The sequence below is a fragment of the Oncorhynchus mykiss genome, chromosome 6 (genome assembly GCF_013265735.2).
Source record: "Oncorhynchus mykiss isolate Arlee chromosome 6, USDA_OmykA_1.1, whole genome shotgun sequence".
Lineage (NCBI taxonomy): Eukaryota > Metazoa > Chordata > Actinopteri > Salmoniformes > Salmonidae > Oncorhynchus > Oncorhynchus mykiss.
In genome coordinates this window covers 67,758,061-67,770,054 of record NC_048570.1, presented here as the reverse complement: position 1 = coordinate 67,770,054, position 11,994 = coordinate 67,758,061, and the positions used below count along the sequence as shown (strand labels likewise).

Here is an 11,994-nt window from a genome sequence, read left to right as displayed (position 1 = left end):
TATACCGGTACTGTAAATCTGAGAAATGACTGCATTCGTATTTCAAGCACCTCCTAACGAATCTCAAGGAGATACCCATAATGGCTAAAATACCACCCGTTTTCATTGCCTGAGGATTGCCATTTAGAGAGGAACAAGGCAATGTGTGTTCTAAAGGGAAATAGATAACTGTGCATGCAGACATTCGGGGGGAAAATGGCAAATCAAGTATTCCTAGCAGAAGGTAAACATGCATATTTTTATTGGCTATGAAGCTCAAATTTATGACAATTATCGGATTTATATGCCTCAAAATCATCCAGGAAATCGAATTTACTATGTCTGACGTCATCTAGGAGCGCCACTGGGTTTTCGTCTGCTGGCCTCTGAAATGGGCTCGACTAATCAGCCCTGATTTCATCCATATTTCTTTATCATATTAACTGTTCCGAAAGCTTAAGGCAGTCGAGGCATATCCACAATGATATTTGGAGGTAAGTGCACGAGAAGACAGGAAGTCGTGGCGTCTGGAGATACTATATTTGACCGATAATAACAGGTGATAAATGGCAATCCAGCTAGCTAGCTAGCAAGCCATTACTAGTGTTCGCTGATGTCAAGCCATAAATTCTGACGTTGCTTGGCCTTCTCACTTCACTATTATTTTCATCCCACGAAAGTTTACTTTTCTAACTGTGCACACAACAGTAGGTAATTGTCATCCAATTATTTGATCATGTTTTGTAGCCAGTATGAGTATTCTCAAGCTTGTTTGAATGACATGAGGAAACACCCAACTAGATTGCTACTTTTTACTTCCATCCCAACTCAAATTTCAGTTTTAGCTATAGAACTATCAAGAGAGCTTAATCAATTTGATATCAGATGTGAACATGTTAAGTTATAGTGCAGTTTGTCCAATGTTTTACGTTGCGAATGACAACATGATCTATGCCTTCGATCATTGCTCCTATTCAAAGAAGATGACAACAGCATCCTTCACCAAATAGGCCTACTGTAGCGAATAACGCTAATTTCTTCATGGACATGTCAAAGATTGGTTATATTGGGGGAAATGTTAGCACTAAATTTATGAAAATATCAAGTGTCCTGCGCTCCTCTTCACATGGAAAGTGAGGCATGTGATATGAATGTTGGTCATTTAGCACGTTTTATATAAGGTTTTATAAAGAAAGGGAGGATGTGTGTGGGTGGAAGAGGGTTTGTTGTGTAGGTGTTTAACAATCTCATCTGTCTTCTTCACCCTTACGTTTCCCTCGCCTGGCTTCCTACTAATACACAGCCGTGTCATGGGACAAGACAATATAATTAGGCTAGCTGAAAAAAATGGTTCTGAGTAATCTGAAAGCATTTCTGGTTGCAGCAGCTGAGGTGTAGAGAAGTCTCTCCATTACTCTCTTACTCACTCCCCCTCTTCCTCTTGTGCTGTGATTCACTATGTCATACAGTTCAGCCTGTAACATAACTTGTTGCCATGGGGAGAAAGCAATATGGCGTAGACCATAAATGAGTTGAAGTGTGTGCCTGATCTTTATGGTACTGTTGGTTTTCTCAACTCCTGTCATCACATGATGGCAAATAGGCCTAATTATTCAAGGAAATAATATCCAGAGTTAAAAGCTGCAATATGTAGCTTTTTGGGCGACCTGACAAAATTCACATAGACGTGTGTTATAGATCTGTCATTCTCATTGAAAGCAAGTCTAAGAAGCGGTAGATGTGTTCTATGTGCTCTATTTCTATTTGTTTTTGCATCTTTTACTTTAGGTTTTGTACACCAGCTTCAAACAGCTGAATATACAATATTTTTGGTTATGGAACATATACTTCAAAGCGGTTTAGAAGGTACAATGATTCTCTATACTGTACTTGCTTGTTTTGTCACCAAACTGAAATAAGGCGAGCTATTAGAATTTTAGCAATCAGTAAATTGCGGAGCGATTTCTGCATAGTGCATCTTTAACTGAAATTCTGTTTGTTTGTGTCCATCATTTTGTGGATCTCCTGTGTCTAGGTCTGAAAACACAAGTTTCCTTTCATTTCCTACTATCTCTCTCAAACATCTTGGCACTCTAAGCCTGGCTTGTGACGTGGGTCTAGTATGTGTTGATGTAGTATGTTAAGGTGAATCGTTGGGGTCGTCTGGCGGCTGGTCACACTGTCTCTCTCTGTGTTTCTAGGTGAGGCGGTGGACGAGGTCAGCTGCAGGTTCTCAGAGCTGGTTCCTGTGGTGCTGACTGCCTGGCCAACGGGCTCCACTCCCCGTGCTGTACAGTAAAGAGCATTTCACGCCCAGACAAGACCACACGGCACCGCCATGAAGCCGGGTCACGAGCGCAATCAGGAGTGCCTGCCTCCCAAGAAGAGGGATCTCAACAACAGCACCAGTAGCAGTAGTGCTACTGGTGGGGTGGGAGGGGGAGGGGGGGAGGAAGTGCCCTCCACTCAGAGCTCAGGGGTCGGTAGTGACACTCAGGGAGGTGGCACAGCAGAGGAGTGGCTGCATGCTCAGCCTGGTCTACACTATGGAGTAGAGAGTGCTGAGGGCCTCCAAGGGCTGCCTGTTGACCAGTACAGCATGCTCTATAGGGTGGCTCTCCCTTCTGTCTCCTACTCCCAGACCAATCTACACCCAGTGTTAAGCCATATCTCTCCAGCTTACACTGTCCCCTCATCTCTCCTACAGCATCATCCAGGTATCTCCTATCCCCCTCTAGGCTATGCCCAGATCCCCCACTCCTCTTTCCAGTTTGTCTCTCCATATGGTGCAGTCCCTTATGCAGTCCCCCCTGGCTTTGTTCCCAGCACCCTGATCTCCCCCTCAGTTGCCCTCTCCCAGCCCCACCTGGTCCCCTACCAGTCAGTCATCCAGGAGGGGTTGGTCTCCCCTCCTACCCAGACCCATGTATCTGCCCATGCCTTTGCCAAAGTGGGGTCTTCCGGAGGGGTCCCGCTGATGCTGACCTCGGAACAGGCTGCCCAGCACCTGGGCCCGCTGCCCGCCGCAGAGCTCAGTCCTCGGGGAGTGCCTGTCTTTTACCACCCTCAGGGCACCAGGGCTGCGCCTGCCCCCAGGGACCCCTACAGCGGGGAGCAGGAGACAGACAGGGATAGGGAGGTGAATGGGGGGGAGAGGGAGCAGGCAGCCAGGGAGATGCTCCAGGACTACAATGCCAGGAATGCAAGGCTGCTGCAGGCAGCATCCGCCTCTGTAGCACTGGAGCACGCACAGGACAGGAGCCTGAAGAGCCGAAGGCTGGGCGAGAGGGCTTCGCCTGGGCAGCGCAGCACCCCAGACACTGACCTGGAGGTAAGACTCAAGGTTTTGTTGTAGTAACTTACACGCACATATTTACATTTAAATAAATGTTTTATTTTCAAATTGTTTTCGAATAAGGAGAGTTTTGATTTTGAATTGTCCAAAATTCAGACTTTATTTAGTGCACTTGACTTTTTATAGTGTCTGCTGTGACAGTTGCACAATATCCATGTTCCCCTCCACTTCCTTCCTTTATTACTTGAGGGTGTGCTGATCATTGGGCAACCAGTCACATCCACACACTGCCTGCTGCTTCAAGGAAAGACTAAAAATGCTCTGGCTTGTGGTCTCGACTAGAGTTGATAGGAAACCACTGGTTTCTGAGGCTTAATAATGGTGGTTGAGAGGAGGTACAGGAGGACAAAACTCAAGTCTTTTTTTCTCAGACACAACCATTTATTACATTTTAAATCTGAAAAGGTTGATTGAAATGTGTTAAGATGTGTCTTTTGTCATCCTCAAGGTTCAGCAGGTTGTTGGTCGCCTAGCCTCTCCTGTCCAAGGTGTGAGTGGAGGGCGCAAAGAGGTGTCCTTTGGTCCCCTGAACCTATCCCAGGGCTCCCAGAGAGGCAGAGAGGCTCATGGGGAGGCAGGGGAGAGTACTGGCCGGACAGCATACGCGATCCACCCTGTGGTGTATGGAGACCCCAGGGTGACGGCCCATCAACAGCAGGCAGTGCAGCCAGGCCACGCGGTCATCTTGGCCAATGGACAGACAGTCCTGGTCCCCTTAGACTATCATCAACATCAACAGCCACCCCAGCACTACCCCAGCCGGACCAATGACGACACACCTGCTGTCACCATAGCCTCCCCCACCACCTACTCTAAAGCCTCTGAGTCTCCAGCCAGAGTGTGCCTCCCAGACAGGGCTGTGGTGGAACTGGCCGCCGTGGAGCAGCAGCCTATTTCTGTTCCTGTCGCGGCAGCCCTCACGCAGGCCCTGGCCCCGGCGCCCACCCCTGCCCCCTCCAATCCCTCCCATTTCATGAAGGGGGCCATCATCCAGCTGGCCACGGGGGAGCTGAAGCGTGTAGAGGACCTGCAGACTCAGGATTTTGTGCGGAGTGCTGAGGTGAGCGGGGGGCTGAAGATCGACTCCAGCATGGTGGTGGACATCAGGACCAGCCAGCAGAGACCCGGCCTGGTGGCGCTGCACTTCACAGTGGGCGAGCAGCAGAGCAAGGTGACCATCGACGTGCCCCCGGAACACCCCTTCTTTGTGTTTGGCCAGGGCTGGTCCTCCTGCAGCCCAGAGTGCACGGCCCAGCTCTATGGCCTGGCCTGCCACCACTTGCAGGTAGGAGACGTGTGTGTGTCCATCACTCTGCAGCAGCCACCCCAGCAACAGAAACAGCCCCTGCAGCAGCAGCAGCAACAACAACAGCAGCAGCAGCAGACCCAAGCCAGGACTTCCACCAAAGTCAACTCCACACCAGGGGCCATCGGCCAGCCCATGGGGCCCCCTGCCCCCCAGCAGCCCAGGCAACAGCCTCACTTCAGGATGGAACGCGTCCAGAGGGAGAGGGGGGATAAAGAGGAGCCCATGCAACTAGGGGGTGTTGTGCAGAGTGAGATGCCCACCAGACCAAATAGGACTTCAGCAGAGCAAACTAGGAGCCAGAGCAGTTACTATTTGCACACGGAGGGTTCTGCTCGTCCAGGGGCGGGGTTGGGAGTGGTGTCGACAGTGTCGAGCGCGTCTCAGAGGCGCTGGTCCGCCCCCGGCCTTCAGAGGTACATGAAGGTAGAGGAAGGGGCACACCCTCAGCTGGGCCCCTCTGGCTCCTCTCGACCCTCCTTCATCCCACAGGAGGTCAAACTGTCCATCGAGGGGCGCTCTAATGCTGGGAAGTAGCACCAACCATGGCAGTCCACACCACAGAAGAGACTGTCAGAGGAGTGAAAGCATCAGAGAGGGGGAAAGGGGAAAAAGAGTGGGAATGTAGCCTCTGAATGTTTGATATTTTGCACACCTATTAAGATTACAAGTTTTTTGTTTTCAGGGGAACTACCTGGTCTGGTGGCTGGTCAGGTCCGCTCTATTTGCCTGTCAGTCAGTCAGGACAGCTCCTGGTCCAGTGATCAGGAGATTGGGTCTCTGCTCTCCCAGGCTGACAGGGAGCAGATGCAGAAGCAGGGAGTGTATGTAGCTGGTGAATCACCTACCAAAGTCTTCAGACTGCATCTTCCTTCTGAAATACCAACCTCTCAAAACCATCCTTATCAGAGGTGAACCAACCTCTCAGAACCATCCTTATTAGAGGTGAACCAACCCTCAGAACCATCCTTATTAGAGGTGAACCAACCTCTCAGAACCATCCTTATTAGAGGTGAACCAACCCTCAGAACCATCCTTATCAGAGGTGAACCAACCCTCAGAACCATCCTTATCAGAGGTGAGCCAACCCTCAGAACCATCCTTATCAGAGGTGAACCAACCCTCAGAACCATCCTTATCAGAGGTGAACCAACCCTCAGAACCATCCTTATCAGAGGTGAGCCAACCCTCAGAACCATCCTTATCAGAGGTGAACCAACCCTCAGAACCATCCTTATCAGAGGTGAACCAACCCTCAGAACCATCCTTATCAGAGGTGATCGCATTCACTGGACTTTCTCTCTTTGACCAAACCATCTCCTCTGGAAACCCAAGACTGGGGAGAATATATAGCTCATGTCTGGTAGACAGACAACAGGGTCTGACACAGTGACAAGAACATAGCTATCCTATTATGCTCTGTCTCCCCCCACATTTCTATTTTGGTCTGTTACCTTCAAAAGCGTTCTCCCAAAAAGAAAAAAAGACTAAAGGTGCACTTGCGGTGCTGAATTGCTGGCATCGGCACATATATGCTTTTCCCTCTAATGATGTTGGTTCTCTTGATGCAGACTCTTGATGTGTGTCATCGTAACTTAGTGTGCTTCTCTAGTAGGAGCAGAGGACTTCTACTAAGGCACAGACGCTCTCCCTCATCTCCCTGCCTCTCCTCGTAGGGCCCAGTCTGCTGAGATAGGGTCTGAGAGGAGGGCAGGCAGCCTTAGAGGTCTTTCAATCAGCTCCTTCAATCAACCAATCAGAACCTAGGAAACCGCTCACTCCTTTCGTAACGCACCAACCACGCTTCCCCGTTTTTCATTTTACACCCCAACCCCACTTTGTGCCACGGTTACATGTCAGTTTTCCCTTCGAAAGAAACCAAAAGAGATCATGCATTCCAGTATCATAGTGATTATCAGTGACCACAAGACAAAACAACACTCATCTTCCCGAATGCAGCCCTTCCTGCCTGCTATACCTCTCAGCATTCCTCTGCCTGACTGGTGACTGTTTACTGTCACTGTATTTGTAGGTACCACTACTGGAGGCACGGGCTGCTCCACTAATGTCGCCTGTGGGAATGAAGCCTGCATGGAGCAGTACTGGCTGCAGCCCGTCGTGGACGGTGAGGGCCAAAGAGTGGGACCCTGCCTTCATAGAGCCATGTTGGCCCCCATATAATCTCTTTCAGTTCAGCTGGGCCTATGAGGGGGAGCCCTGTGTGTGTTGGAGGGGATGGAGTTGGCCCTGCTTCATACCTTTTTCACACTATTGTCTCAACACAAACTGGGGGGATCTTTTGGCTTGCTTTCCAGTATATATAATTGGTTTAAGGTTATCCTGCCATTTCCCAGTCTGGTTTAGGTTGTTCATGGCTAGCTAGCTATGTGCCTCTGCTCGTTTAAAAGCAGGATGGCACTAGATATGTTATCTGGCCAGGTCAGCTTACACGACTGTGTGAAATGGGTATATGAGTCTAGTCAATCCTTGCTCAGTTACCAAAATCAAAGCAATAGTGGCTTTTCTGTTTATTTGGGGTTTTCTGTGTATTTTGTTATTGTTTTTATATTAAAATCTTGCGTATCAGACCTAATACTATCTTTAACCCTGACCCGAAACGTTCCTGCTTTTCAAAGGTGATGCACAATTTGTCTCTGAAATGTTTTGTTCTTTGTATGGTTATTACAGATTCACAATCAAAGCCAGTCTTTTGAAAATAATTTGTTTTCAAAAACCAGGCATTTCCTCTGGAGAGAATAGTCTCATTTTTGATGGACTGGTGGTTCAGGCTCTGATCCTCACTGATAGTATTCATTATGGTTTTATATGGTTACCCTATATGGGTTTTTTATGGTTACCCTATATGGTTACCCTATATGTTTTTTTTATGGTTACCCTATATGGTTTTTTTATGGTTACCCTATATGTTTTTTTTATGGTTACCCTATATGGTTTTATATAGTTTCCCTATATGGTTACCATATATGGTTTTATATAGTTTCCCTATATGGTTACCATATATGGTTTTATATAGTTTCCCTATATGGTTACCATATATGGGTTTTATATAGTTTCCCTATATGGTTACCCTACATGGTTTTATATAGTTTCCCTATATGGTTACCCTACATGGTTTTATATAGTTTCCCTATATGGTTACCCTACATGGTTTTATATAGTTTCCCTATATGGTTACCATATATGGTTACCCTGTATGGTTACCCTATATGGTTTTATTCAAGTGCATCTCCCAGAGAGGCTTGACTCCAAATCAGTGGTGAGCATCTTAACTGTCCTCTGTTTTGTCCTCTCCTTTGTCTTTTGATCTACTTGTGTACATGTAGAATTGTTTTATTTTGTCCATGGCAATATTATTTCCAGTGGACCTTAAGATTGTCTTGTATTGCACATAGAAAACTTCACCTGTTGATTCACACTGACCTTGTAATGGGAATTACAAATGTTTTTGTAGTTATTACATTATTTCTTTTAAAGTATTCTTAAGGGTGTTTTGGCAATAGAGAAGCTAACTTGCATGGTTGACGCTGTTTACAAATTAGCCAAGAAAAAATGCTGCAGTTTCCTTTTTCGGACACAGATTTTAGTCACAGAAACTTCAAGTGGATGAAATCAAGATGAAGTGCAATTAGAGCAGATGTAAAAATCACACAGACATTTAGTTTGATATGTCATTCCATAAAGCAGACAGACATTCAGTTTGATATGTCATTCCATAAAGCAGACAGACATTTAGTTTGATATGCCATTCCATAAAGCAGACAGACATTTAGTTTGATATGCCATTCCATAAAGCAGACAGACATTTAGTTTGATATGTCATTCCATAAAGCAGACAGACATTTAGTTTGATATGTCATTCCATAAAGCAGACAGACATTTAGTTTGATATGCCATTCCATAAAGCAGACAGACATTTAGTTTGATATGTCATTCCATAAAGCAGACAGACATTTAGTTTGATATGTCATTCCATAAAGCAGACAGACATTTAGTTTGATATGTCATTCCATAAAGCAGACAGACATTCAGTTTGATATGTCATTCCATAAAGCAGACAGACATTTAGTTTGATATGTCATTCCATAAAGCAGACAGACATTTAGTTTGATATGCCATTCCATAAAGCAGACAGACATTTAGTTTGATATGCCATTCCATAAAGCAGACAGACATTTAGTTTGATATGTCATTCCATAAAGCAGACAGACATTTAGTTTGATATGTCATTCCATAAAGCAGACAGACATTTAGTTTGATATGCCATTCCATAAAGCAGACAGACATTTAGTTTGATATGTCATTCCATAAAGCAGACAGACATTCAGTTTGATATGCCATTCCATAAAGCAGACAGACATTCAGTTTGATATGCCATTCCATAAAGCAGACAGACATTTAGTTTGATATGTCATTCCATAAAGCAGACAGACATTTAGTTTGATATGTCATTCCATAAAGCAGACAGACATTCAGTTTGATATGCCATTCCATAAAGCAGACAGACATTTAGTTTGATATGTCATTCCATAAAGCAGACAGACATTTAGTTTGATATGTCATTCCATAAAGCAGACAGACATTTAGTTTGATATGTCATTCCATAAAGCAGACAGACATTCAGTTTGATATGTCATTCCATAAAGCAGACAGACATTTAGTTTGATATGTCATTCCATAAAGCAGACAGACATTTAGTTTGATATGTCATTCCATAAAGCAGACAGACATTTAGTTTGATATGTCATTCCATAAAGCAGACAGACATTTAGTTTGATATGTCATTCCAAAAAGCAGCCAGATATTCCCATTAGCTTATGGTAATTCCAGTTATTTTTTTATTCTTAAATGTTAATGCTCTTGTCAGAAAGACATTTCACCTCTGTTTTGTCTAGTTTTAATGTCTCTGGTCACTTCTGAACCGATAGTCCTGTCTGTAAATGTGTATTTGTTTTGATATCACCTGTGTCACAAGATGTGCTCCAACACAGATCCAAGCATTAATATCCCAGGCTCACCGATACTGTGTGAGAAGGTGTGTTAGAGCATCTCTCAGCTGGCCTGTCTGTACCTGTATCCTGGTCTTTGAGCTCTGAGGTGAAGACTGGTGATTGTGTGTGATGACACCCAATGCCTTCTAATGGACTGGAGTCCCTCATCCACACTATTTATAGATGGCTGTGTCAAATCTAGTTCATACACCCCTTCCAACCCTACTGCCTCCACAACATTTCTGTTGAGTGGAGCCCCCAAGGACTCACAGTTCACTGAGGATAAAACCTCTGACCGCCTTCAACAACAAGGAGAGGGAGAGGGGAGGTCCGTTAGGCCTGATCAGGGCAGAGTCACATACCATTTGATACCGTCATGACAACCAATTTGACATTTTGTTGAAATATCAATGTTTTTAAATACGGTAGTGGTCAAATGCCATACAGAGATGAGCTGGATGATTTTCCACAGTGGAGCAGTAGACGTTTAACCCTAAACCTCTCAATACTTATTAATTCATTTTTTTTACAGTGATCACGTTTTGTTAAATTTTTTATGCTATAAGCAATACAGTTACACAGAATACCTGAAAACGTCATGTAGTATAAGCATGTGCTATGCAGTAAACTCTGAAGTATTCTGCTCTTCAGTGTCCAAGTGTACCTTCTACGGGGTAGGACAGGTTTGTAATCTATTTAAAAAGGTGGCTGATGCAGTCATTGTACACTGATCTCTCTGAGTACTATTGCTTATCAGTGCCCACTCTTAGGTGTCTGAATATAGTGGATTTATTTTGTTAGGTTTTTGTTCAGACCCTTAGTTGTCACTAACCTAAGTTCAGCACAGTGTTTTGTTCCAGTCAGTTCAGCCTATTACCTCCACCTTCCGCTGCCAAGCAGTACGGGCCAAATCATAACTAGAGATGGGTATGCATGTGTAACTCAAATTTTGATGTAAATCTGTCATTGACATCTATGGATTTGTGCTGATATGCAAATTATGTGCATGGAAATCCAGTTAGATTTTGGCCTTACGATCTCTCTTGGTCACGTGTAGCAATACCTTGTTTAGATATGGTATGAATGTTACGGTGTGTATTCAGCCCTGTAGGGTCAGAGTCTTCTCTTTGGTGAACTTTTACTCTCCAAAATCCACTGCCTTACCAAGGGCTCTCAGCTGGGCCTGTCTCACATTTTATAGGAGATGGTGTGGAGAGTGCAGATGCTCTGAAAAAGGACACTGTCAACAGCCTGCCTGTGTCTGTGCACTGTTGTCAAATGTTTTGTGAATGGGTTGCATCTCATGTCCCACCTCCCTGGGGGCTGTTCCAGAAAGCAGGATCAATGAGTTAGCCAGCTAACGGTCCCCCCAAAAACGTAAATACCTGCATTTTTTTCGAGAATTATCAACTTGAAAGTGGTAATGGTATAATTGACTTGACAACCAACAATCCATATTTGGGTTTAGTTTTCTCAATGAAAATCAAGAGATTTGTTTGGCTGCCTATCAAAGTTAACTGGCTAAGGTAATGATCCTGCTTCCTGGAACACCCCACTGCTCATCAACACACTCTTTCCTCCAGATATTCTTACTTCAGTAAAATATTATTAACATAACTCCTCACATGCACAAACAGCACTTCTGTGTCTTACCACCTCCTCTCCTCCCTTTGCCATGCTACACAACATGTGTATCAAACTCAGTATTCTGGTCTGGGACAACCATTCTAGGTGCAAAGCAGTGCCTCCTGTTTATTTACCTCTTCCTCTCTGTCTTGAACACAGTATGTGGTAGTGGCTGTATGACCACTCTGACTCTCAGCAGACAGTCAAGTGGACAGGCACATTAGCAGCACGCCTTCTGTTAGTCAGACTAGCATCGTTCTCAGACTTCTGCTCGGAGCGTGAAAGTGCTACTTCAGCAGTTTTCTAGGTTCTTCTCTTGACTTAACCATCGTAAGAAAGGGGAAACATTTGACCTGTACGTTTTTGATTACAATTTTATTCAAGAAAGAAAATTGCACTAATTTGCCATCCTTTATAGTATTATAAAATTAACGGTTGGTTAATTGAAGTTTTTAATTATTAGCGCTAAACAACACAAAACCCAATGAAACAATCACTTGACAGTTGTGCATGTTTGTAGAGATAATGTTTTGTATGGCTATTATCAAGCTTGTCAATAACGCCTTAAGGTCTGTACAATGTGTTAATGGAATGATGCTTCCAAGTGACCCAGTTTCCCCGTTTTTCTGTAGCTGCAAAGGTGGATCAGTTCACTCTTGTTGTATTGACCCCTCTTGGCACTCTCCTGGTGTTTTATTCATAAGCAGAAAGGCATTTGG

At 44.8% G+C, this 11,994-nt stretch overlaps 1 protein-coding gene across 5 annotated transcripts; it reads left to right on the top strand.

The window, feature by feature from the left end:
- The first annotated feature begins 138 nt into the window (after nucleotides 1-138).
- On the top strand, nucleotides 139-10,619 carry LOC110526407 (ataxin-1-like). Of its 5 annotated transcripts, XR_005052207.1 has the most exons (4): nucleotides 330-473; nucleotides 2,181-3,310; nucleotides 3,783-5,883; nucleotides 5,917-10,619. XR_005052207.1 is itself a non-coding variant. In XM_036980773.1 (3 exons), exons 2-3 carry the CDS (start codon nucleotides 2,318-2,320, stop codon nucleotides 5,175-5,177), a joined length of 2,388 nt encoding a protein of 795 aa, XP_036836668.1. In that variant the 5' UTR covers nucleotides 139-223; nucleotides 2,181-2,317; the 3' UTR covers nucleotides 5,178-10,619. The 5 variants fall into 5 exon arrangements, 4 of the variants coding, with proteins under 4 accessions (XP_036836668.1, XP_021463045.1, XP_021463046.1 ...); XM_036980773.1 differs by lacking the exon at nucleotides 330-473 and adding an exon at nucleotides 139-223 and having other exon boundaries at nucleotides 3,783-10,619; XM_021607370.2 differs by having other exon boundaries at nucleotides 3,783-10,619.
- The last annotated feature ends 1,375 nt before the right edge of the window (nucleotides 10,620-11,994 follow it).